The sequence below is a fragment of the Rhinopithecus bieti genome, unplaced genomic scaffold, assembly GCF_001698545.2.
Source record: "Rhinopithecus bieti isolate Rb0 unplaced genomic scaffold, ASM169854v2 scaffold_22165, whole genome shotgun sequence".
NCBI lineage: Eukaryota > Metazoa > Chordata > Mammalia > Primates > Cercopithecidae > Rhinopithecus > Rhinopithecus bieti.
The window spans coordinates 2,175,712-2,203,158 of NW_016810977.1; the positions used below are offsets into that span (position 1 = coordinate 2,175,712).

Here is a 27,447-nt window from a genome sequence, read left to right on the forward strand (position 1 = left end):
AAAAAAAAAAAAAAAAAAAAAAAAAGTGGATATGGTGTTTATTAAAAGCTGTAATACCTATCTTCAGGTGAGCTTTCCCGAAGCAAAGTACTGAGCCCTAGCGTAATAATCAGATTACATTTAACCAGTCCATTTGAAAAAACAGGAAACTTTACAAGTTCCCTTGACAAAGAGTATTTCAGGAACAGTGTCATTTTAATGAGTTCACCCAGAGTAGTCTCAACGTAGAACATGCCTCCCAGTTGCCTATGACGTGCTGTGTTCCTCAAATATTTGCAGAGCCTAATGACGTGGACTTTTCCAAACCAGAACACAACCCTAATAATCTCCCATCAATGAACAAGAGTCGTTCCTCTGAACAGCTGCAGAGGTGGGTTTTCTGCTGTCGAGTTTACTGTCAACATTCCCTCATCAGGACGCAGCCTTCAAAATAGAATAGTCCACCCAGTGCCCAGATCTCGGTTTTTCTATTTATTCTTCAACAAAAGGAACCAGGACTCCTTGGAGAAATGACTCATTCTAGGAGCAAGGCAGAGAAAATGCAAGATGATTCGCTCGGAGCATCTGCGGTGTGAGAAGGAAGGGCGTGCCCCAAAATAAAACGGGAACACGGCAAAGGGACCCAGAAGCCAGGCAGAAGGAGCTTCCCAATGGCCAAAGCAAAAACACTTTGGGCAACAAAACAAGTTCCGTAGTATTGAATTATATCCCCAAGCAGCAAATAAATATCCATGCGCCCACAGGGCTAGACATTAAAAAATGGCAGAGAAGGGACAAATGTCCTGCACAGAACCCTAAATAATTCATTAGCTGCTCCCCTCTACGGTGGGCGGGAGCAGACCTTCCCGCTCCTTCGGAGGAACGTCCTTCTGAAGAGCGCAATGGGGAGACGGGAAATGCGTCCTGGCAGCAGAGGAACGCGGCAGACATGAACCCAGCCATGCAATCAAGGTCAACATCCACAGCGGTAAGTCGGGTTGACAGTCTGTGCCCTCGATAAGATGTGAGGACAGTGGCACTTTGTCTCTGTGGTCTTCCTTCCCAAATCCCTAAGCCCAGTCTTAACCACGAGACCAACCCCAGACAAACGCACACTGAGGGGTCCTCTACCAAATACCCGACCAGAACTCCTCAAAACTGTTGAGGCCTTAAAAACAAGGGAAGTCTAAGAAACTGTCAGAGACCAGAGGAGGCTATGGAGGCATGATGACTAGACATAATGTGGTGTCTTGGATGAGATCCTGGAACAGAAAGAGCTCATGAGAAAACAAACCAGTGAAATCCTAATAAATCATGGAGTTTGGTTCACAGTCGCGCACCAGGGCTGGCTCCTTGGCTGTGACATGCGTGCTGCAGTGAAGTAATGTGAGTGAGGGTGAGGGGTCTATGGCAACTCTGCGCCATCTCCACAAGGTTTCTATAAATCAGAAGTTATTCTTAAAAAAAAAAAAAAGGTTAATTAAAAAAAGAAGGGCTGGGCATGGTGGCTGATGCCTATAATGCCAGCACTTTGGGACGTCAAGGTGGGAGGATTGCTTGAGGCCAGGAGTTCGAGACCAGTCGGGGCAACACAAGACCCCATCTCTACAAAAAAAATTTAGCCCTGTGTGGTGGTGCATGCCTTTAATCCCAGATACTTGGGAGGCTAAGGCAGGAGGGTTGCTTGAGCCCAGGAAGTTGCAGGCTGCAGTGAGCCAAGATCGCGCCACTGTACTCCAGCCTGAGTGACAAGATTCTGTCTCCAAAAATTAAAGGAGAAAAAAGGAAGAAGGAAGAAGAAGGAGGAGGAGAAGGAGGAGGAGAAGGAGGAGGAGAAGGAGGAGGAGAAGGAGGAGGAGAAGGAGGAAGAGAAGGAGGGAGAAAAAGAAGGAAGAAGAAGGAAGAAGAAGAAGGAGGAGGAAGAGGAGGAGGAGGAAAAAAATGGAATGACATGGAATTCCATCAGGACACACTCTCAGATTCCCAATTTAGAAGGAAAAACAATGTCATTTTACCAGGGTGAATTGCCGAAAGCAGGCAACGTGTGAAAGTAGCCAGTGACTCCCATTTCTGGGGATCGGCGCTTAAGGGGTGCATACCTGTAGCAACTGCCAGAAGGAATGGGCTCTTGGGATTGACTGACCTGTCCTTAGAAGGGTGAAAAGCCACATGTTTCTGAGACAGCATGTGAGGGGATGAGGGAGAGAGGGACGCTTCCACGTCCGCATCTTGCTCAGTGAGAGAAAGTAGGGAACCTCATAGGAGGGTTAATGATTATTGCCATCACAGGCAGTGGGGACACGGGGAGGACTTTTTACTTAAGGTCAGGCTAGAAAAATTCTAGTTGGCTAACGCAGGGGTAGCAAACCACAACTTACATTTACAATAGATGAAAGTAAATGACATCTATTACTGAGAGAAACAGAGCTTGGTTTTCTAGCTAAGGAGCTTGGAAGAGCATATTACAAAGTGTTTATGTAGAATTTGATACCTTCCATCTGGCTTGTTGATAATCATAATAATTATTATAAATCTATCTTGAATATTTAGAGTTGATGCAATCATCAACTGTTACAGCATATTCATGGTAAAAAAAAAATCAACATTTTTCACATGGAGTTTTATAATCAGCTTTTTGAAGAATATGAAAATTAAATCATCCCTGCTATCATCTAGGTTTAATGAAATTGCCAAATGCACACACTGCAGGAAAGCAAACTGTCTTTCAGGTATCTAAGATGACTTACTAATTCCTAGTAATGCCGCGTTGGTGGAAAGAGATGACATACCTCAAACAGCAGGGGGCGCCATGCACCAAGCCCGCAGAGGGTTGTCCAACTCCTATTCCTTTTCTCTGCAGCTTTAATCCTTTCCTGGTTTTTCTCACAGGATCTGAAGACTATTGAGAAAGTTCCACACTCCAGCTTCTGTTTAGCCTTTCCTTCTCCTTGACTATTAATAGTCAACTTGGAATTTGTTTGGGGCTGGGGGAAGGGGACGTGGGGAGTGACTGTTTAATGGGTGTAGAGTTTCAGTTTTGCAACCCAGTTATGGACAGATGGTGATGACAAGCAGCAATGTGAATGGACTTCACTGGCCCTTTAAAAATGGTGAGGTTGGTAAATTGTATGTGTATTTTTCTACAATTAAAAAAAAATTAAAAACATTTGGAACCTGCTTATAACAGCACACTCTGTTCATTTGCTCGTTGTTTAAATGACACGTGTGCATCTGCCCTGGTGTCTTCTTATGAGGGCTTAGGTAGAGTTTTAGGGACTAGCCTTTATTGTCTTCATCTCACATAAATTCCCCCAAAATAAACCAATCAACCCCTCAAATCTGCTATACGTGCTGACATAAAGAGCAAATGCTGGATTCCTGAAGCTTCCAGACAGAAGTGCGGAGGGAAGGCAGAGGGAAGGAACTCATTCTCACCAGTCACTCACTATGTGCCAACAGCGCTCCACATGTGATTCCATTTCATCTTCATACACTCCCCAGATAGATGCCTTATTGGTTGAGGAGGACACAGGGCCTACAGGGACTGCGTGACTTGCCCCAGGTCACTGGCTGGTAAAGAGGCAGGGGCAAGAGTTCAATCCAGGCCTTGGGGCCACAGAAGCCCTGCTTTCTCCCTGTTTCCGAGATGCCCTAGGCTGTTGAAGCATTCAGGCCCAAGGGTACTGTGAGGGGCATCAGATGGGAAAGTGGTGAATTCCATTAATTCACCTTTGGTTCTTTTTTCATCCCCATGCACAAGAGAGTCATTTTCTTCCAGCGGAGCCGGGAACAATGGGGCGGCAGTCTCCACCTCATGTTGTGGGGGTTGGGTGGCCCAGCATTAACAAAGCCTCAAACAGGCCGTCTTTGTTCCAGACAAAGGGTCAGCATGGTACCACCGCTGGAATATGGCCTGTAGGATCCGCCCAAGAGGGTTGAGTGACAGCTCTGGCTGGAGGGAAGGTTGCCACAGGAAGGTGAGACAGGGTCATTCTCATGAACGGAATTTCTAACTTGGAACACAGGGCCAGCCGGACAAAGTCCTGTTGGATGGCGAGTTTTACTACAGGCTCAGATTCTGTTGCCTTCTAGCACATGACAGGGGGACTCAGAACTAACACCCTTTACTGAGATGCAGCTGCAAATAATGGTGTGCAACCAAGAAGATGGAATCCTTGGGGTGCTAGCCCAAGCAGTGGCAAGACAGGAGCAGGACAAGCTCACCAGGGCACAGAAGGCCTCTCCATTACACATGGACAGTAGGTAAAAATGGGAGTGGAGGAGCCCATCTTGACCTGCAAGGTGCAAAATTGGCCCCGAAATGATGAAAAAAAAAGTCTTTTTTTTTTGAGGTAGTCTCGCTCTGTCAGCCAGGCTGGAGTGCAGTGGCACGATCTTGGCTCACTGCAACCTCTGCCTTCCGGGCTCAAGCAATTCTCCTACCTCAGCCTCCTGAGTAGCTGGGATTACCATGCCACCATGCCCGGCTAATTTTGTATTTTTAGTAGAGATGGGGTTTCTCCATGTTGGTCAGGCTGGTCTCGAACTCCCGACCTCAGGTGATTCACCCGCCTTGGCCTCCCAAACTGCTGGGATTACAGGTGTGTGCCACTGCGCCTGACCAAAAAAAAAAGGTATTCTAATTGAGGAAACTGAGGATGCGAGAGGCAGTGCCATACCCAAACCTCTGACTTCTAGGAGGCGGTTCCTTTCCCTGTGCCTCCACCTCTATCTGCCAGCTGCACCTTCCAAGAAGAGGTGTCCAGAGCCTGGGTTCCACTGGGATGGGGAACACGGTGAATACTGAACCCGTCTGTGACCTGCCACCTTGCAGTGGTGGGGCAGGCTCTGGTGGGGAGAAAAGGGGCGGAGCCAGAATTCTGGTTTCTAGCTTTGGGAATGGCACTTCCCAGCAAGCACAGAGAGGTGTTAGCTCAGTGTGTCCAAGAGAAAGACCCGGACAGAGTGGATTCTTTAGGCTGCTTCCTTTTCTGATGCCACCGCTCTTTGTTTTCTTTCCCTCCCGAGTTGCTTTCTCTGCGGCCTGAAGTTCTGAAGCTTTAGGACGAAGATGTTTTAAACACTAAACACCTTTATCCTCAGTTCCACGGGGGCGCCTGCTCTGGGATGGCACCTACTTCCCTCCGACAGGCGGTGGAGCCCAACAGAAGCAGCCCGCTGTGCTGTGATCCATGCTGGGATTCTACAGAAACAGCACGCAAGGAGAGGATCTGACCATGCTGGGTTCTACAGAAACAGCAGCAAGGAGGGGAACTGACCAGGCCACTAAGCCCCTCTCCTCTCTGGCAGCCTCCAACCTAATCCCTTCTCCCTGACAAAGTTTCTCCCTGGAAGCTAGAGCAGGGGGGCTCACAGCCTTGCCGGCGGGGACAATCCTGGGCTGCTGACAAAGAGAGTGGCCATGGCTTTTTCGCATTCACAGGAATCAGGGAATTTTTTTTTTTTTTAAAGAAATTAAGGAAAACAGATTTCAAAACTTATGGAAAAGAGACAAATATGATTGAATAGCACCAAAGATTCTAAAAGAGGTTGACAAACGCTCAGAAGACAAATTCTCTCCCAACAACCAGAAAACAGGCCCCGAGGAGGAAAACAGAAGGCATCTGAAGGCCTCGTGGTCCCCAGGTGTGGAAGAGGGTACTGGGGACAGCAAAACATGCATCCATGCCTGCAGCTACCCTCTTGCAGGTCTTCCTCACCCAGGTCCTGGGACGCCTCATGCAGAGTCTACCTTCAAGGGCTTGCAGCCTTGAGGATGGCGCCGACGTGTATGTAGATGTGCCCAGTGTACTTGCCAGCAAGAAGCAGGTGCCAGGAGTGCAGGAGAAGGGGTGCCTGTCTGTGCCAGGGAAAGGTTGATAAGGAAGCACCTGCCTGCCAAGAAGCCCGACGGGGCACTCAATGCCAAGGCAGCAGCCACCGAGGCAAAACACAGAGCAAGGGGACACCGCTGCATGGGGAGCTGGAGAGGTGGCCCAACACGGGTGAGAAAAGCGGGCAGCCTGGTGCACACAGGTGTCATGTCTATGGCAGGGTCTATGGTGGTACCACACGATGTATCCATAAGAACGTAAGAACCCCCATAAGAACAAGGTCAGGAGGTGAAAGCCCGAGTGCTCAGATCAAGAAAAACAGCTGTAAAAAAATGTGCCACGAGAAAGAAGGGAAAAGGGAAAGAGCTGCCAGGGGCTGGGCGTACCTTCCAAACCCCCGCTCTCTGTCTGCCTTCTCCAACAAGGACGGTCACCTCTAAACTCGCCAGGGAGCGCAAACCTAGCCAAGTGGGATCTGAAGACTGACAGTGACAAGAGGGAGCAAAGCATTCTGTTGATAATGGTAAAAGCGTGCAAGGTTCCCAGCATGAACGCATCTGTGGTGGAAAGAAAGCTTAGAGAATCAGGGAGAGGCCGGGAGCCTCGAGGCTGGAAATCCTAAGGATGGATTCTAGAAGGGCCCAGTCCTGGACTGGAGCTTATGGGTCTCATGTTTATCCTGAGAACAGTGCCAAGCAGCTAATTTAAAAAGCGGATATAGCCTTAGGCTGCGTTAGTGAAGGTGATGGGCTGACGTGTCCTGCTCCACTGCCTAGGCGTTCGATGACTTCGGCGATGCATACGGCCACACCTGTGTGGGACAGGGCAATGTGGGGAGAGACGAGACACACAGGAGGCCCAGGGAGCTGTGAGTGTCATGCGAACAAGGGTCGTGAGGGGTCCCTAGGAAGCATCATGTGTGCCCCACAGGACCCAGGTTTCTGCGGACACACAGGTGTTCTTTCTCATCTGAGGACTTCCAAATGTGAACACGCTTCCTAGGCCCAGGTGCAACTTAAAATTGGTCCTTACTGGCATTTTCTACTATGTGGTTGTGTCTGTGGTTCTATCAGATGTCTAGTCAGAGGACTCAACCTATTCATTCCCCTTTTTGTGCTCACTACAGCTTGATGGAGAACTGGCATCTCTGTGTTAGCAAGAAGATGGGGCTCGGGTAGCGCCATCTGTGCCTGGGGTTGGGAGGCTGTAAACAGCAGGGGGTGATGGCTCAACCAAGGAGCTTCCGCAGGGAGAAGAGTGGTGCATACAGGGGTCATGACTGTGGCAGGGTCTGTCTATTGAAAGTGTGTGTAAATCTAACAATCAAGAGACTGGCTTTTAAAAAAACAATCCCTCCCAACAAAACCCACAAAAATGTGAAGACTATAAACTTTATATTTATCTATAAGATATAGATATAATTCATAAAATTATTCCTTGGCATAAAATATACCCCTAGTCACTTAGGTACATGTGCAGCCCTCTTTCCCTGTGTTAGGGACCACCGAGTGCCCCGGTGGTGGAGCTGGTGGCCGAGGACAGCTGGCATTCTTTGCTTATAGCACATGCTAGGTATCTCACTAAGCTTTTACTCCTTTTAAAATCTTAAAAGGTGAGCAATTCTTATTATCTCTGTGTGGCATCTGGGGAAACTGAAACTTGCAGTTTTGAGCGACTTTCCTGAAGCCACTCAGCTAGTGAGTGGTGGAGCTTGGATTTGAACCCAAGCCCTGTGGCTCCAGGGCTCACGCCTATAAGCACCAAGCTATGTGGCCAATTCCAGCTTGATCTAAATCCCTCTGCCTCCATCCCTCTTCCCTCTTTAAGTCAACAGACACAGACAGGGCAGTCAGCTGTCATGAGAGCCACAGGCGTGACAGGCAGCCCCCCATCTGAACTCATCTCCAGTTTCAAAGGTGGGAACTTGAAAGAGATCAGTGGTGTCAGCTCCAGTGCGTGCACCCTGGCCCTCTGGAAACTTCTTTTTTGGTAATCATCTGTTCATTCTTCAAGCCACATCAGTTAAGAGCCATCTCCAGGGAGGACTACAGGCCATTGAAAACTGTCTGGTGCCTGATTCATAGTGAGCAGGTTTCAAGGCACTGTTGTTTGCCATATGTGCTGTTTCTCGGCAGCGCTTTGTGGTTCTTTTAGCCTTGCACTGGGCTCAGAAGATACAAAAAGACCCTAGAATAATTTCATGGCACCATTCAAACCCGTTTACCTTACTGTGCCTGAGCAAGTGGGACATCTGACCCAGAGATAGGGATACAGTAGCGAGCCTTTAAGAGAAAATGAAGACCCTTTTGAGAAAAGACCACAGACTAGCTAAAAGCACCTAACGCGTGCTGCCCAGAGATGCAGGAGACACCCAGGCCTGGGAAAGGGAAGCCAGTGAAGTCTCTCCTGTGATCAGAGTGTTTTTTTGATTGTTTTCTTTTGTTCCTGTGTCAAATGATAGGTTACTTCATTAAACTTACACAACGGCCACTTAGCATGCTAATCAGCTGTTTTAGATCCTCACTGTGCTCATTTCACACACTGCTTCATGTAATTACCTCTATTTGGTAATTTTTGAGGTATTTTGAGATCATTTACATGGGGTTTGCTGGGCTCCCTGCCTGCTGCACCCAAGGGAATAGCAGGCCATCGGGTGTTTCAGGCCGTGGAGAAGGTGCTCGTGTGCGGAGCCCGGGGTGCCTCAGAGCCTCCGAGCTGGTGCTGGGCTTGGAAAGCCGAGAGGCCAGGGGCACCGCATCCTTGCTTTCTCCACGTTGATGGTGCGTGCATGTCGGGAGGGTCTGGACTAAGCACCCGGTCAAACTGATGTCGGGTTTCTGTACACTGTCTTTAAGCTGAGACTAAGAAAACCAATTTTTAAAAAACCTGTAGGGAATCATAAGGTATTAATCATGGAAATCGATCAATGAAGCCCTACTGAGTGACTTCACCATTAGTGTGGGATGGCAGTTTGTGACTGACCTCTCCCTATTGCTAGATATGAGTTCTAAACTGCTCTTCAAAGAATCAGTATGTCAGTATGTTCAATTCTTTGCCTTCTACTTTTAAACTTAAATTCCTTGTAAAGCAACCTTTTCTGATTACCTGCTCCACCCTGACTCATTCCGATTTCCTGCTCTGCCATAACCATTTTTTCCAGCAAACCACTCACCCGCGTCACTCTCTTCAAATTAGCCAATCGGAATTAGTTTAGCCTGTGTGGTCTAACCCTAGCCAATAGGGGAACAACACAGCAGCAGGGGCCATGTGCGTCAGGGATAAGAACCCCTTCCCCTCCCTTGTCCAAGTGTGCGCTCACCATTGCTCCACCTGTAAGGGCGCACCCTTCTATAGAAGTACATTGCCTTGCTGAGAATTAAAAAGAAAATTTTATATTCGAGTGCTATGTCTTCTTCGGCACTGAAACTTTATTTATAACACTGTGATAGCTCTGCTTCCACAGCAGTGAAAACCGAAAGAGCGGGGTTGGGCACCTGCCTCTTTGAGGTGGGACTTGGGTCAGGCGGCACTCAGCAGGTGCAGGGATCCGTGGGGCCCAGGCTTTACTTCCTTAAGGGATTGGAGGGGCTGGTGAGCAGTGAGTGTCTGCAGGCCCAGGGTATAAACAAGGTGTCTTCCCTGTTGCTTTCAAACTCATGCAGGTGGTGGGCCCCACGTGGGTTCTTGGCAGAACACGGGTGTGTATTGATACGTTAAAATGAAAATGAGTAATTTTATAATTTTGTGCCAAATTAGATTATCCTTTATAAGGTTCAAGTGGTAAATAGTAGAAGAGATCAAGATTTTGAGGCAATCTGGTGGGGGGGATAAATACAAATGAATAAAATTCTAGCAACTTATTTTGTTTCCTGAAAATTGGAAAAATATTTCAGTTTTTGAATGTTTGTAGTGGCACAGGTTAGTCCTGGGCTCTGCAAAGACCTTGTTGAGGGGCACTGCATTATTCGATGAATAAAAAGCAGAATAAAAATAAGAAGCAAAGTAACTTAAATCTAGTCCTGGTACTTCTATCAGATGCTACAATGTCAATACCCCTGTCCCCAAAGAAACCTTTGGCAAAAATATCATTAAGCACGTAAGTGCTGGCACAGGTTACCTGTATCAAAATAGCGCATGTTCCCTATAAATATGTACACCTACTAGGTACCCACACAAAAAAATTAAACTAAAAAAATGCAGACACAGGGCCACACTGCATAAAGTATTATATTTCTAAGCAAATCCTCTACTCACATGGAGAATCTGGAAATAAAATAATAGAGATGTCTCAAGAAACTAAAAGGAGATAGACTCTAGCAAAAAACAAAAACAAGTGAGTTGAATTGTCAGAAGTCTGGTTCATCAATCCATGTGGCCTTAAGTGACAAGAAGATTCCTTGCTTTCAGAAATCATAGTTGTTAGCTTGCCAGGCACCCAAAACAAAATAACACAAACTGGGTGACTGAGCAACAGAAAATTACTGTCCCACAGTTCTGGAGACCGAAATCAAGGTGTGAGCAGAGCCACGGGTCCTCTGAAGGTGCTAGGAAAGGGTCTGTTCCAGGTCTTTCCTGGCTTCTGGTAGCTCTTGGGCTGAGGCAGCGAAACGCCAACCTACACATGGCGCTTCCCCTGTGTGCATGTCTGTATTCAAATTTCTTCCTCTAAAAAGGCACCAGTCATATGGGATTATGGGCCCACCCTACTCACCTACCAGAACCTCATCTTAACCCTATTTCCAAGTAAGGTCACATTCTGAGGTACCAGGGGTTAGCACTTTAACATAAGAATGTTTGGCGAATCCTATTCAACCCATAACAATAAAGATAGAAGGTTCCGGGTTGAATGCAGGTTCACAGTCTCCCTTTAACTGCCCACTGACTGCAAAAAGCAAGGCTCAGAAACATCCAGAGTAAAAACCTATTTTAACTTTTTTTTTTTAAAGAATCAGATCCTTAAATACAAACAGCCACTGACCTCAGATACCCTTGCACTCTATTGCGTGAGGCCACGTGGTTTGATTGGCACACTGTGGCAGCGTGGCCAGGCTTCCTTCTCTCTCTGCCTCAAGTGACAGCAACACCTCCACATCAAGCAGCCTCCATGTGTTGAAGCCAGTGAAGTCAGTTATTCGGGGGCCAGTGGATGCAGTCTGGGGGTCCTGGCATAGTCCCATGACCTCAGCGTAATCGGAATATGGGTGTGCGGGGCCACCTGCCATCTCGAAACAGGTCAGCTCACCAAAAATCAACCGTTGGATAACCAATTTGACCAACCAACAATCTGTCAAATTTTCTGAGTTTTAAGATCTTGTCTCTTTTAAACTCTTCTAAAATATATAGCAATTTTTTACTGGAAGGATTGGCAGGGCCCAAGGGCTGGGAGGGCCCCAGGGTCTCTGGGACCTCCACATTCTCCCTGTCTGTACCCCCACCTCTGCCATTCCGCTCCAGTTTTCTCTGACTCGTCACCTCCCCTCTTTTTCTGATCAGTCTCTCTTCCGTCTCCTTCTGACCTTCATGCTACTCCACCTCTCTGACCTTCAGTCACTCTCCTTTCCCTGATACTCGTTCTCCCCCTTCTCTGACTTTCTCTGAATGTGGCATCCCAGGGGTGCTGGGTATGGTCGTGTAGGTTGTGCACTGCACAAAAGTGCCCAGTTGGCTCTACTTGCCAAGATCCGTCTGGAGAGATGCCCATTTCTATTGTGTGCTAATGGTTTGGGGAGACCTTAGCAGAGGCCAAGTCTGTGCTTTGCATGGATCCTTCTCTATGTCTCCTCAAGCAGAGGGCCCCCTTTTGGCACTAACTCCCCAGAGTAGAGCAGAGCAGGGAGCTTGAGAAGAGAAACACCAAATGTTCTGAAAATGTGATTGTGAAATCAAAATGGAAACTAGTCAACTAAAAGCATCCAAAGGTGTTAAAAACTTCTGTTTATTAAAATATGATTGGCTATGGACTTCAGAAATGGTTTTTAAAAGTCATGTTTTGGGTAAATTGGCACATTTGGTAAACTTAGCAGCCTGATGGGCTGGCTTTCACCACTGGGCCTGGCATCCAGGAATAGGGAGGTCCGTTACTCTTTTGGGACAATTCTTCACCACCAAAAGGACTGTTGGAAGATATAGCCCATGACGGTGAGTGGTTTCTATCTTATCGCCACATCTAGAGTCCGGGAGGGCACCATGACAGGTCCCAAGGGTTTGGAGGAGGCTGGGTTTCTGTAAGGTCAGCACTGCCGGCTGCCTTCCCCACCTAAGAGGAAGGACTGTGGTGCCTGCTCCTTTCTGTGAGCTCACTGCCGGCTCAGCCTGTGGCTCCAGGAGTGTCTACCTAGAAAAGCACAGCCTTTTAGGGCACTCTCACTGTCACTGTGTTTTACAGCCGGTCACATGAGAGACAGCGGCCACAGCTGTCCGGGAAGGCTCAGGGCAAGGCGGCCACTGGCTCTGATTCCAGCACTGGCGGAGGCACCTTGCATGGCGAGGCTGTGGCGCAGTCTCCTCTGCCTGGCTGCAACCCCGCTCGCTTCCCGTGAAAGCAGACCCTCTGAAGCTGTTCTTCCAAATGGCTTTCAGCCGCATTTGAACTGTGCTTCCCTTCACCCCAAACAGCTGCTTGTCAGTCCGCAGGCGCCTTGCTAACCTGGGTTTACACTGTGTCTGCGCCCTCATTGCTATCAAGGGGATTCCGTTTCATCTGACAGTTCTACTGTTTTGAAGTTAATCTTTTGGATCAACTAAAGGTACCCCCTTTTCTCATCCTCATGCCCATCAGACGGTTTAGAGAGACCAATCCATCAACCTCCGGCTGAGCATGCCTAACCGCAGCTCTGAAAGACTGAAAGCAAGATGCTAATGGAAAACGCGAACACTTCCATTTTCCTACTCCACACCCCTCTGACTTCAGCCCTTCTTCCACACTGGGCAGAAGACATCTGCTGCTTTTCTGAAAACTCAGTGATCAACAACACTGCTGGATAAGAGTACAAGGGCAGAACCAACTTCTGGAGTAGGACAGATACTCTAAATTTAAATAGAAAATGTGTAATAGGGAATAAACCAACACATCATTGTAGCATGCTGAAATGAGCCTCTTACTAACGGTCAGCAGTGACACCGCGGTGTTTTTCACAGGCAAAGGCAGGTGTTGAACTCCAAATGTCAGGGCCTGGAGAGGGGGCCGTTCTGAGGGAAGGACGCATTTTGATTCTGGACCGTATACGTTTTCTTTTGAATCACTGAGTCATTGGGTGTCTACAGGATCCTGGGGGTCAGCTCTTCTCAAAGACTCAGGGACAAAAGTTGATTTTCCCAAAGCAGCCGAGTGCAGGAAAGCGTGCTAACGTTGGGCAATGTGTGGAGGGCTGTGGCATCATCATGCAGCTCCTACTGTATACACAGAATCATCTGCTGAAATAAACACTAAGTGTGCTGCTTTCAAGTGTTTCAATGACCTCTGCTTCATTATTTCCTGACATTAAGAAGTTTCAAAATTCAAAAAACAAAAACAGGCCAGGTATAGTGGCTCATGCCTCAGATCCCAGCATTTTAGGAGGCCAGGAATTCGACATCAGCCTGAGCAACATAGTGAGACCCCTTCTATACAAAAAGTTAAAAAAAAAATAAACTCCAAAACCAAGAAAAAAGAAAGTAGACTAGAAAATCAAGGGCCTTTTAAAAGCTTTTAAGATAGTACAAATGGAGCATAAATGAGAAGATAGCCGTTCACAAGGGTGAATGCTGTTGGTACCTTACCGACCGTTGTCTCATAATTAAGGATTAGTTGATTCCTGTGTTTGTTAACCTGTTACTGTGACCTTTCTCAGTGTCAAGAAGGATGCTAAGCCCTGGGGATAAAAGATGACATTGTAGACCCTGCCTCATGAAGTTTGGGGCCCAAGAGCAGCAAAAGATGTACAAGAATGAATACAGTAAGAGATAAAATAAGGTGTGTACTCATTACAGGGACAGTTTAATGTTTAATTTAGAAAGAAAAATCTCCGGCTGGGCGTGGTGGCTCATGTCTGTAATCCCAGCACTTTGGGAAGCTAAGGCGGGCAGATCACTTGAGGTCAGGAGTTCGAGACCAGCCTGGCCGATATAGTGAAACCCCATCTCTACTAAAACACAAAATCAGCCGGGTGTGGTGGGGGGCGCCTGCAATCCCAGCTACTCGGGAGGCTGAGGCAGAAGAATCACTTGAACCTGGGAAGCAGAGGTTGCAGTGAGCCAAGATCATGCCACTGCACTCCAGTCTGGGCGACAGAGTGAGACTTTATCGCAAAAAAGAAAAAAAAGAAAGAAAAATCTCCCTCTATATTTTTTTCTATGTGTCTTTCAGTGAAAATTCCTTTAGCCAAGATGTTGGATCAACTGACTGAATCATCGTAAGGATGGTGTATGTGAGACTCTTCCTAAACCACAAACTCAAATACTATGGTTTTTAATGGGCAAGAAACCACCGCTTCAGGCATGGTGGTGAGTGCCCCGATCTGGAGGCCTAAGGGCCAATATTTGTTCCTACTCTCTGGGAACAGTGAGGTTCAGAGGACAGGGTCCTGGAGAGCACGCCCTGAAGGCTGGGCTGTAGCCGGTTCTATTACTGGATACTTGGACGAGTCACTTGTCCGGTGTGAATCATTTCCTCTTCTGAAAAATTATGGGTTTTGACTAGTTCATCTCCAAGTTCCTTTCCGACAAAGGGTTCTGAATCTCTATTTCTAGAAGGTGAAAATTTACCCTGAGAAACTTCAAGTCACAGATGGTTTTCAGATAGAGGATTAGAATAATAAATAAAGCCTCTACCTGGGAAATGTAAGCACTTTCCCAGATTATAAGTCATCATCATTTCAAAATAAACTTGCTGCAGAAAAATTTTTTTAGAAGTACAAATTACTGCCTGTGAACTGAAAGAGAGGAGAATGTCCTTAAGCTCAATCCGGTAAAGCTCTCCATCAGATTCAACTCTAGCTGCGGGAAGGTGTTAGTTAAACAGTGTGAAAGAAGAGAGAGGAGGCAAGTTTCTGGACTGCAGAGCCAGCGGCAGCCAGGAGTTGTCAGCTTTATAAGCAGGTGAGGTCCAAGTCATAGGGCCTCACAGCAGTCAGTCCAACCTTGGACTTCTAGCCATTAACACAGTCTCCAAATGCTGAGGCCTGTTCCTGGAATAGAAACCTGCTCTGTTCTGCCTAAAATGCTATTCTAAATGGTTTCAAAGTTGCTCAGTGTTTTGCTAATGTTTTAGGGAACTATGGAAAAGCTTAAACACCACAGAGAGAAATCATGCTAACAGGGGAGCAGGGCTGCCTGGGGAACCGGCCCCACTCAAACAGGCATTGCTATCAGAAATTCTTCTGCAGTGAGGCAGTGCTGGAATAGGTTCCCAACGCCCCCATGTTCCACAGGGACAGGCTGGCAAAAGGGGCTGTGTTGGTGGTGACAAGGGCAGCTGAGGACACGAGGTCATGACTTGGCAGTGTCAGAGGTCTTCTGTGATGGGCACTGCCCTTGTGACAATCTAATTAGGTGTTGGATCAACGGATCAAATATTAAGCTGCAGGCTTTCAAAATGTCCATTAAAGGTTTAAAATGTATGCAGGCCTTGATTTTAATGGCCCACTAACAGAGCTCATCAAGCTCCACGGTTCTTGTGATGATGGTAAGAAGGACCCAGCTCCTGTGTTCCCGTTACTGGCATAATCCAACGTCTTCATGGCCTTCGGTCCTCTTTATTAGTTATTGACAATGACAACTGCACACATCTTGACATTTCTGCAAGTACTTCTATTGTATATGTGAATGTATGTCTCTACAGGATTTCATAGGACATGTGTTGTCGCAACAATAAACATGGAAAGCAGAACCAAGTTCAAAAGACCTTTATTTCTTTTTATCCTCTTCTCATCTCCATCTTTATAACCCAGAGGGCACAGTCTCCAATGGAAGGCTGTTTATAAACGGTAGGTTTTTTGCCACTGTTGATAAATACTCTAAATAACCTTAAATTATATACCACGTCCTTTGGACTATAAAGCATGCACCTAATTTCTCCATGTTTTTTGAACATGAGCAATGTTCAAACACACCTGAATTACTCGCAGGGGCTTGATAATGAAGGATTTGTGTTGTTTATTTAAGGTTGTGCATAGAAATACTGACAGGCTTTGCTGCTGACACACTGTCACACATGCTTGCTCACAGCTGTATCCTCAGCAGATAGATGGGCCTGGGATCCCACAGGGGCTCAATGCCTTTGGGCATGCAATGGCCAAGTAAGTAGGCTATGTCAGCACAAACATAACTGGAAAGGAATTTTCACTGGGGAAAACTGAAATAATGCTGATTAAATTTGGAAAAGAGACAGGGATGGTTGTAAAGTTGACTCTTGATGTTTAAAAAGTGGGCTGGAAATTTTTCAGCAAGACAAGTGTATTATTCCAATTAAAGACAACCTCTTCCTTTCTGCAGCATTTGAGAAGTCCCAAGAAACGCCTGAAGTAGGTCCTTTATTCTAGACTCAAGGGCCTCCTTGAATAACAATCGTTCACATTTGAAGAAGAACATGTATTGAAGAGGTTGCTAATTAATCTAGCATCACGTTACATCGTGGAAAATAAGATTTCCCCCTTTAAAATAGCAACTTGCCCCTTCACAAAAACCAAACAGAGAGAAGAGACAGAGAGAGCCTCTGTCCTTACCGTGAGTGACAGAGCCATGCAGACAAACGTGAACTTCTTGATGTGGGCTGCGGTGACTGTGTTGCTCGTGCTCACCAGTTTGTTGCTGGGGTTATTCTGGGGAAAGAAAACCACAGTCATGAATGGGCCCGGCTTATCCTTGGCTGAACCCACCAGGGGATCTTGAAGAGCATCTTGCTTTTGTTTTATCTGATGTGTCTGAATTAGAGGTTTCAAGTGACAGCTTGCCAGGCGGCTGTCACGTTGAGTGTCTCTCGGGCAGCTGTCAGGTCCCTGCACAGGATCATTAACCTGAGAGAATTCTCGACTCAACACCCTGCAGCATCGTCCAACTCAGTCACCTCCCCTAGGCCTGGGCAGCCCACCTCGCCCAGTCCTGGAGCTTCAGCTCTGAAGCCTGCTCCTGCCCCATGCACCCCACTTCTGGTCTCAGCAGACCCTGTATCTGGCCACCATCGGCATCTCCCTAAATGCCGTGGCCCTGCTCAGGGGCCTCCAGGGCTCCTCTCCTCCCTACCAAATGGACTGTAAATCCCACCGGGCATTCAAGGCCTTGTGCAATCTGACACAGACTCACCTTCCAGCCGTGACTTCTCTACTTCTAGCCCAAATGGGGCTTCCTGCTCTTCCCCGACACACCTGGGGCTTTTGTTCCTCCTGCCATTGAATCCTGATTTTCAAAAACATCCCTCTTTCGAAGGCCCATCATCTTCACAGCCCATCTGTTCCCTAAAGCCTCTCTGACCTTTGACCTCCAAGCTGGGCCCTACCTCCTGTAAAGCCCGATGACCCTGGAGCTCTCTGAGGGCAGGCATCACGTCCTGTCATGTGTCCAACCCCGGTGAGGCTGTGCTTGCTGAGATAACGCCCTGCATGTCTCCCCTAGAAGCACTCAGCACAACATTTGAGTAGAAGAGACACCCCAAGAGCATCTGTTGCACTGGATTTCAAGCAGGACTATGGGGGGCTCAGATGTCCCCCAGTTTAGCAGTCAAAGGGGCCTGCCGAGGCTCTCCAGTTGCAATGCTAAGCGTGCTTCTCACCTCCGCAAAATGAGGGTCTGGCCCCCGGACCACAAAACTGGCAGAGAAAAATAACCCTGGCCTCATTATGGACCTAATTAGTCCCAGAGCCGACTCACAAAAACAAACCCTGAACACTTGGCTCCGCATCCAGCCTCGTGAAACACACACCCACAGCTACTACAGGATCCACTTGGAAAAGAGCTTGTGATTTTCCTTTAGTGGGAGGCTAAGGTCATTTCTCAAATCCCTGCCACCACCAGGACCAACCTCTGAATGAGTATACGTTTTCTTAATTCTAGTCTCTAAAACATATCTGTTTTCTAGACTGCTCTGTGGCAAAGTACAAGTCCCAGTGGTTGGAGACCTCCATCTCCATTCACCCTGGATCTGTTAAGAGGACCACTCTCTGTAAGAGCAGTGCCCTGCTGGGTACGATGAGAAGGCGGCCTATGTTGGAAAGAATTAGGGAACCTCAGCAAAACACACATACTGCCATGGGGAGAGCAACGTACCACAGGTCCTTCAGGGGCACTGTGATTTGCAAAATGGCACATATTCACATGAAGATCGTTGGAATAAACCAGCAGGTATCATTAGATTAGCACTGGCGTTTCCGTTTGTTTGCCCAGTTGGCTCAGAAGCATCATTTTTTGCAGATAACTGAACATTAGAGAGAATCTGCACTAGTGGAAACCTCTCTCAGCTCATACTTAGCTAGAACTCCCAGAAGGTATGTGAGAAATTTTAAATCTCTGATTCTGGAGCCCACAAAGAAGCTAAGGATTTCAACTGTCAATGCAGCAAATTCTGGAAGTCCACATGGAGGTGCCTGAGATTTTGGTGAATAGACGGTATTCACATAAATGGCTGGCGTGGCTCGCTGGAATGCTTGGAAACAATGGGCGAGGTTTTAAAAGGATTTGGAGTAACTTGAAGTTCTGGCTAGAGGTACGCTCGTTAAAGGAATTTCTTTTATAGCTCCTAGCCTCTGTGATCAAGAATAAAACAATGTTTTTGTTGGACGCTCTTACTGAAACCATACACTGTTGTATTGTTAAATTTTATGATTTCAAGGTGGCCAGAAATAATCTCAGATGAGACCTAGGCAGCCAGAAGGTTCTAACACTTCAGCACTTGCCCTTCTCATCAGTTTCATCAGATGATCACCTTATTCATCAGGAGCTAGAAGTGAAATTTAGCAAAAAGACATACATTCATGCTGGTTTTCTAGTATTTACTTCTATACACACGTGCCTTGAAATGAAAACAATGATTTCTATCTATAGACTGAATTAAACCCACTCAAACACAGTGTCTGCTCTCTCCAGCAAGTGACTCATGCCTTCTGAGTCCACTCTCAGAGGCCTATGAAGCAGGAACCAAAAGCATTTCTTGGGAGATCTCTGCATCCTGATGCTGCAACAGAATATTCCCAGTAGGTGACGGGTCCTAACTCACAGTCCAGTAGGTGAGGGGTCCTAACTCACAGTCCAGTAGGTGACGGGTCCTAACTAATGGTCCACTGAGGAAATTCCACACTCAGTACAGGGTTCGGGGCCTATTGCCCATTAGCTTAGGCAGGGAAATCCCTCACTGGTTTTCAGGTGGGTTACCCTTCCCATGTGATCCTCTATCTCTAGGGAAATACAGGATGCAAGTGATAGAGACAGGGAAGAGTGGCCTGGGCGCTGACAGTGGAAGAACGTCCTGATGGGGAAGTGGGAGCAGGCTGTGTGTGGGGGTGGATGTGTGTCTGTGTTTGTATAAGCATGCCCTAACAGAGAAACTGCTCGGGAACTGCAGGAGCAGAGGAGGAGGAGGGCAGATGTGGGTGATACTCCAGACTTGATCCTCCGTCCCCATCTCATACTTTCAGAGATGCTTGGGGGGATGCCCTTGGGCCACGCTGTAAGGTGTGGTGGGGGAGAGGGGGTCCCCCAGTCCCTGCTCCACAGGCCTCGCCCCTCCCAGAACCCACAAACGGTCTCAGGGGGGCATTCTGGAAGCTGGTGGCCATGTGAAGAAAGGAGGGAAGCCCGCAGCCTGTGGCCTAGCCTTGTTGTGTGGCTTCCCAGGGCTTCCTGTGCCCAGGAGAGGTTAGGCCGGTGGTGGGGGAAGGCGGGAGGGGCCAGCATTATCCAGGGTCCAATGCCAAGCTGCCCATTCTGCCAGAGTTGAGCGCTGTGGCTAGGAGGTTTCCTTTCCTCACTTCACAGGCTCTGGCTGGGATAAGACAGCGTGATGCCGGCAGTGGCTGCTAGTTCTGCCGACATTCAAGGCACAACAGGCGCCCTTCACGGTAAGAAGTGGCAGCCTGTTTGCCTCTTTCCAACGTATCATTTCAAAACACTGTAGACTATTTTTGGAGTATATTTCACCAGCCATTTGTTTTAGAGTATTAATAAAAGTCTATAGGTTTAAATCATAACGCTATAAAATAGACTTTTATTGAATGACAGCAGGACAGTGCTGACTGGGTCACAAGTTACAGGGCAGAAGGGTTATGTGACTCTTGTGGCTGGGGAGACACAGCAGCTGTCAACAGAGGCTTTCCACTGGAATACATCTGCCATATCAAAACACTGGACCCAGGTCTTGCTACAGCCAGCTTGAGCACGCAGGTAGGCCAGCCCACAGAAAGAGAGCCACATCCCCATGAAGCCAGGAGCACGGCTTCCTGCCTACACCTCAGTCATCTGGTAGGGGGTCAACAAAGTATTCGTTTAAAGAAACAAACCACAGAAATAAAATTCCATAAATTGATTTTGGGGGAAGTTTTTTTTCCCTTTCGCAAACAAATCATTTCTCAAAGAGAATAACCTGAAAGTAACTACAGACGCTCACTTTGGAAAAGCATCGTGGGATCAGTGTCAAGGCAAGCTTCAACTTGCCCCTGTTATTTTCTGAGGAAAATATTCCTTCAACGCCCCCAACGTCACATTAACCTTACAAAGGGAAGCAGGACTGAGGAGCAACAAAGTGTCCCTTGTCAGAGAGCCCTGTCTATCAAGCAGTCATTTCAAAAGCGTGTTTCAGACACGACACCGCACGGGTTCTCACCTTGTCGAAAGCAGGATAGACAGCACGGATCTCCGTCAACCAGCCATATGGCATGTGACCCACGGGGTACGTGGCTGTCAAAATCGCCACGGCCTGCAACAGGAAGAGGTGGCAGAGTTAGCAGGGTATCAGCAGAAAGTCCTCCAGGAGCTACAGTAGGTGACAAAGCACGCCGGCTCAGGTGCAGCCACTGAGGACAGAGCCCCCCACACTGGGGGACACACATCAGGCAGGCACAGGACAGCCCGGGACGGGGGGAACTGACAGCAAACTGGACTCCTAGGGGCAGGCACTCCACCGCATCCCTGGAAGTAGAATGAGACAGCCAACATGGACGCGAAACAACGGGGATGCATCATGTTTTACGCGGATGCAACGAGAAACAGGTGCAGACCACTGGCTGGGAAGCCAAAATTCCTTTTATTTTTTCTCTCTTTTTTTTTTCTTTTTGAGGGAGACCAGAGTTTTATTATTATTCAAATCAGTCTCCCTGAGCACTGGGGTCAGAGATGAAATCATAGGAAGTCAGAGGTGTCTTCTTGTGCTCAGTCAGTTCCTGGGTGAGGGCCACAAGCTCAGATGAGCCAGCTGATTGATCTGTGTGGGGCCAGCTGATCCATCAAGTGCAGGGTCTGCAAAGTAAGCACTGATCTTTGGAGCAGCTTAGGGAGGGTCAGAATGTTGTAGCCTCCAGATGCATGACCCCTAAAGCATAATTTCTAATCTTGTGGCTAATGTTAGTTCTACAAAGGCAGTCTAGTCCCCAGGCAAGAAGGAGGTCTGCTTTGCTCTTACCATCTTTGTTTAAACTATAAACTATAAGTTTCTCCCAAAGTTAGTTCGGCCTATGCCCAGGAAAGAACAAGGATAGCTGGGAGGCTAGAAGCAAGATGGAGCCAGTTAAGTCAGATCTCTTTCACTGTCTCAGTCGTATTTTTGCAAAGACAGTTTCAATCTTTCCCTTTGGGTTTTATTACACCTTAATCTTAAAGTGTAGGCTATGAAGATGGGAACAGACCATCCACTGCTCTGAGACGCCAAGATTTCAACCCAGGTCCACCCGACTCCAGAATCTTTGCTCATTCCATTGAGCCACACAGAACCCTCTAGTCTAGCCCTATTTATTCTGGATTCTCAAAATGAAACTGCGAGCCCTCCCTCCTCTCCGGAGGGTCTCTTCCTTGGGATCCACCTCTAAGCCTCCACTCCATCCTTCAGGGATGCTGACATTTTGCGTGGTTGTTGATGGCTCTGTGCTACTCTCCTTCCAACCCAACTCACTCCCAGTCTGTTTGGTCAGTAAGGCTCAATTTAGATTTTTAATTTAAGAAAATTAAATACACATTTTGTGCAGAAAGCTATCAATGTGTTTCCATGAAAATATGAGTTTCTGACCAGACATGGTAGCTCATGCCTATAATTCCAGCACTTTGGGAGGCTGAGGTTGGAGAATTGCTTGAGCCAAGGAGTTTGAGACCACCCTGGACAACAAAGCGAGACACCATCTCTACAAAAGAAATTAAAATATTAGTTGGGCATGGTGGCTCAGGAGGCTGAGGTGGGAGGATTGCTTTAGCCCAGGAGATCGAGGCTGCAGTGAGCTATGATCGTGCCACCACTGCACTCCTACCTGGGTGACAAAGCAAGACCCTGCCTCTTAAAGGAGAAAAATACAATGACAGTTCCTTCCCTACGTGAATGAAAAGGAAGAAAAGTGAAAACAAAGCATCTAAACCTACAACCTGGCAGTGTTCAACTCTCTGCCTAGCCTGTGAAGGAGGAAAGCGAGCTTCATCTGTTTTAATTAACGAAACGGCAATGCCCAGAGGTTCCAGGAACATGAAGCAAGTCCCCAGCAGTGTGACGAAAGTGTGGTGTGGCGTGGTGTGCTAGAACAAAAAGGAGCGCTGGGATCAGGCAGACCTGAATCCAAACCTTCACCTCATCGCTCCCCAGCTGTGCAAAGCACCACGTCTCCCACAGCTCCCCTTCTTGCTCCTCTGGTGGAACAGTAAGGAAAATATCCATCCCATAGGGTTATCGGGGAGTCAAGGAAATGTACATAAATGCCTGGCACATGAGCAGATGACCAATAAATGCCAGCACTGTACCCCACGTGCTGTTCCTATATGCCATCGAGGGCAATTTTCAGATGGTTCTAACGTATATTTGTCCTTTTTCTTTTGTTAAAGGGGAGGATGGAATTCTAGCACCCGGGGTCCCATACTTTTATGAGAAACTTGAACTGAAGTATTCAAGAACAAAAACCGTGTGTTACAGTAGCCACCCAAGATGACGCTCATGACTCAAAAAACAAAATCCAGGAACACACTGAAGCAAGAGAAAGTGTTCTGCTTTGGATTTATGTGCTTCTCTTTCCAGGAGAACATGAGCAGCTTCCCAGGACATGGAAACTGGCAGGGACTCTGGCTGGAGACATGCTGACAGTGCAGTTAGGGCTCCAGACCGCTCCCCGCAAGGCAGCCCCTGGACAGGGGGCCCTCGTGGGCAGCCATCAGGCTTCCTCAGGAGCAGCAGTTCCAGAGTTGGAATTAATTCTCCAGAGGGCAGTGGAGGAGGAAGCCAATGAAGTAATTCTATTTGTTCAAACCCAACTTGAAAGAGGGAAAAATGAGTCAACTCTTTCTTTGGAGTGGCTGCCAGTTTCCAGAGAAAGTCTGTTCAATCAAGGAGCTCCCCATCTGAGATGGGCAGGCCAGGCGGGTGTGGTGGTGACAGGTGGGGTGGCACATGCATGACGATGAAGGGCAGGTGAGGGCAGGCTGGGTCAACACAGAGGCAGCGGCCCTGCAGCCGCTGGGTGCGTCCCACTCGGCTGCCACGTGGCATGCTCCATTGTCCTCTGCCACCACGGTGAAGAGGCCGGTGCCGACTCCGTGGACATGGAAAACGGAGTAGGAGTCAGAAAACCTGGATTCTAACACTAGCCCCGCTTCCAGCGAGTTCTGTGTCTTTAACCTTTTCTTTCTGTGCCTCAGTTCCTCATATGATAAGCAAGAAGGATGTATGACATGCACGACAGGTTTTCTCCCATAATCATAAAAATACACAATTACACGATTATACGTCACTGAACGAGATCTTTATGGTTTCCTAGGGTGACTGTCATGTAATTTAAAATTGGAGAATTACTTGAGCTCTCAAGAAGAACTGGAAATCAGTTTCAGCACCCCCTGCCCCACCAGGACGATTATAAGCCCCACATCCCCGAAGCATGGCCTACCTCTGTGGCTGCAGAACTGCCACCAAGGTCCCGGGAAACAAACAGGTTGACAATAGGCCGACTGATTCTCTGTGTGGCCAGAATTAGAGCCAAAGGCCACCAGAAGCTCAGCATCTTTCTTATTGTTGCATCTCCCTACATTAAGAAATGAAGATAAAAGTTACCTAAACTCTACAAGTAGAATGGAAAAAAAGATTCAGAATCAAAGCTTTTACTTCGTATGTTAATCACGAGCCAATTCATTATACTTGAAAGTAATATAAGGAAAAGTGTCTGTAGACAAGCCAAGTTGAATTAAAATAAAATGTTCAGTCTTAATAGAAATTAACTGAGACAGCTGGCAAGCTGCTCTGAAATTAAAACACACACTGAAATTTAATGGATCCCAACCACTCTTTTCCATACGGGGACTCAGGGAATCTCTGACCAAGGTAGAACCCACATCTAGGGCCTGAGAAACAGGTTTGAAATTAAGTCTTTGTTAATCTCATCAAATGGGCTGGCTAGAAGCCATGTCAGGAAGAGGTAACTCTTAGAAATAAAAAAGTTATTATAATTTATTTTGGAATCAGCTCACAAAAATGTGCCTAATTATTTTGGCAGTGTAGAAATTGACTACAGAGGTTCTTATTCTCGGAGCTCTCATAGACGTCAGGTAAACTGTTCAAAAGCATAACCAAAATAAAGGCGTGTAAAGAACAAGGGATTTCTAAGACTTCTGCGGCAAAGGTGTGGGATATCTTTAAAGCCTGGCTTTCATTATGCAATTTTGGTTTTGATTGTTCACAAGGGTGAGAATTACATCACAGAACCATCGTGGCCACTTTATTTCCTTTTGCTGGTGGCTAAATGTTAAGAGACGGATTGTTACCATCAAGACCAATTTGTGGTTGGCCTAGTGATGGGATAACTAGATAGGATTTCACTGACAGCCTGACCTTGGATGGAGGTAAGTGGTCAAAACAATTACTGCTTGATACGACAAAGTAATGTGTGGCCCAAGTGGGGATCAGGGTAAGGTGAGGGGATGAATTTAGGGCTGTAGATGCCTTACAGCTAAATGCAGACGAACCGAATGATGTCTCATACCTATGGGAAGGGAAAATTAGCACACACAGAAATCAGATACGGTTTATACTTACAACAAACAGAATGCTTTGGTCATCTCTCTAAGGTTCTCTGTCTCACTCCTACTTGTTTCTTATTCAACTTTCAGGGCACAGCAAGATCAACCTCCTCCAAGGAGGCATCTTACACTACATCACTACGATCCTTCTCCCAGTGTTAGTGGCTCCTAAATCCTCATGCAGGTGATGTGCTGTCTCAGATGACTGTTTAATTGTTGCTACTGTATTGTTCTGAACTGCCAAATGGGATATGGTGCTGCTTGAGGGTAGAGACCATATCTCAAAATTTTCTGTGTTGCCCTATGGTACCTAATGTTGTACTTGGTCCCCAGGAGGTACCTGAATAAGGGACTGGGATTGGTCATTGAAGAAAGTATAAACAAAGCCTGGATCCCTGCTATAAAATTAAACACAGTGAAATGTAAACTCAAAGGTAACGTGGGCCCTGAAACCTTTGTTGACTGCATAATAACTTAGAAGAGCAAAAGAAACCACGAATGTCGTATCTATTCCTTGGCCACAGATTCTCTGTGCCTCTGTCTCCTCCTGTGGGATAAGGAGACTGGACAGTGACATCTCAGATCACATCCATCTGTTTGAGTTCATTAATTCTCCAACTGTCTTTCCCGGCAGACAGCTAGCACTCGGCCTCTGGGTATGACATCCTGGCTAATTTCATGTTTTGACGTCACTGATTTCTCATTTTCTTTTTTTTTTTTTTTTTTTTTTTTTTTGAGACAGAGTCTCACTCTGTCACCCAGGCTGGAGTGCAGTGGCCAGATCTCAGCTCACTGCAAGCTCCGCCTCCCGGGTTCACGCCATTCTCCTGCCTCAGCCTCCCGAGTAGCTGGGACTACAGGCGCCGCCACCTCGCCCGGCTAGTTTTTTGTATTTTTAGTAGAGACGGGGTTTCACCGTATTAGCCAGGATGGTGTCGATCTCCCGACCTCGTGATCTGCCCATCTCGGCCTCCCAAAGTGCTGGGATTACAGGCTTGAGCCACCGCGCCCGGCCTGATTTCTCATTTTGTACAGAGTAGAACACAGCTTTATTCTACTCCGAGTCTCAGACAGACCGCGGTTGGGTTGGCAGACGTACCCCCAGCTCCGGGCCACTTCTGTCGGGGATGATGTCGTGGATGTTCTTGTAGTAGCCCAGGCACAGGGTGGTGCAGCGCACAAGTGCGCCCATGTACAAGGAGAGGATGGGGATGAGCAGGGGCTCCCGGCATTCCAGGTGGCTGTGAAGCAAAATGGCTACAAAAACAACCTGAGAGAAGGGAGAACGGGAACAGGTCAGAGGGGAGAAGCGGGAACCGATCGGCAGAAGCACAGGGCCACGCTCTGGAACCTGAGACAGACCTCCGAGCCAAGATCTTGACTTTTAGGCAGAGAGAAGCGAAAACTGGATGATGGCCTAGTGTCGCTCTCATGTAACTCAGGTGCCGATGTTTGCAGTTCACTGGACGGACACACTGATCATTCTGTTATACCCACCATGAAAATTCTTTCAAGCAACTACAAACATCTTTCAAGGCATCGTTTTTAAGGTTATTGCTTAAAAAACAATCTCTGCAATATGTTTTCACAAATCCCTTGGCAATGACTGACTGGAACATGTAACTTAAAATAATGACGGCACAGAAAAGCACTGCATGTTTGCACCAAACCAAGAGATTTTTTGTACTATTGTGTGAAACCCATTAACTTAGTAAAATTAAACAAAAACAAAACAAAAAAACACCCCTCGAGAATTGCCACTGAAATTGGAGGCATTATAAATAATTTCCATTTTACCTTTGGTGATTGGTGATTACTTGCTATTTATGCCAAGATGGTATTTCAAAGTACTGTGCATGGAATCTATTTACTCATTACCAACTTAATGTAGCTTTTCCCTCTCGAGGCTGGACACTCAGGTGTGTATGTAACACACACCAGAGAACTAGGCTACATTTAACAAAGAAAAACACACAAGTGATCAATGATGTATACAGGAAAACAGACATTAATGTTTATGGGATCGAAGGCACTAAAAATGGGCTGGGTGCCATGGCTCATACCTGTGATCTCAGTGCTTTGGGAGGCTGAGGCTGGAGGATTGCTGGAGGCCAGCAGTTCCAGACCAGCCTGGGCAACATAGTGAGACCCCATCTCTATAAAAGATTTTTTAAAATGAGCCAGGTGTGGTGGTGCACACCTGTAGTCCTAGCTACTTTGGAAGTTGAGGTGGGAGGTTCACTTGAGCGCAGGAGTTTCAGGTTACAGTGAGTTTTAATTGTGTCACTGCACTCCAGCCTGGGTAACAGTGAGACCCTACCTCAAAAACGAGCCACTGAAAATGCTGCCAAGAAACACCAACAGTGATAATTATAAAACAACTTACATTAACATTTAAAATAGTAACCTATAAAAGTAGAATAGGTTGAAATAACCAGAGTCAGGAGAGAATGAAATTACAATAATGTTTATATCTCTA

General features: G+C 47.1%; 1 protein-coding gene across 2 annotated transcripts in view; it reads right to left on the reverse strand.

Annotated features, from left to right (window-relative positions):
• The window catches only part of ANKH (ANKH inorganic pyrophosphate transport regulator), a 164,324-nt gene that overhangs the window by 17,624 nt on the left and 119,253 nt on the right, over positions 1 to 27,447 (reverse strand). The window contains exons 5-8 of one of the 2 annotated variants that reach the window (XM_017893308.1): positions 26,068 to 26,238; positions 23,843 to 23,977; positions 20,599 to 20,691; positions 16,514 to 16,609 (exon numbers count right to left, since the gene is read on the reverse strand). In XM_017893308.1, the coding sequence (XP_017748797.1) occupies positions 16,514 to 16,609; positions 20,599 to 20,691; positions 23,843 to 23,977; positions 26,068 to 26,238 (495 nt within the window). The remainder of the gene's footprint in view (positions 1 to 16,513; positions 16,610 to 20,598; positions 20,692 to 23,842; positions 23,978 to 26,067; positions 26,239 to 27,447) is intronic. The other variant, XM_017893309.1, reaches the window with a different exon arrangement.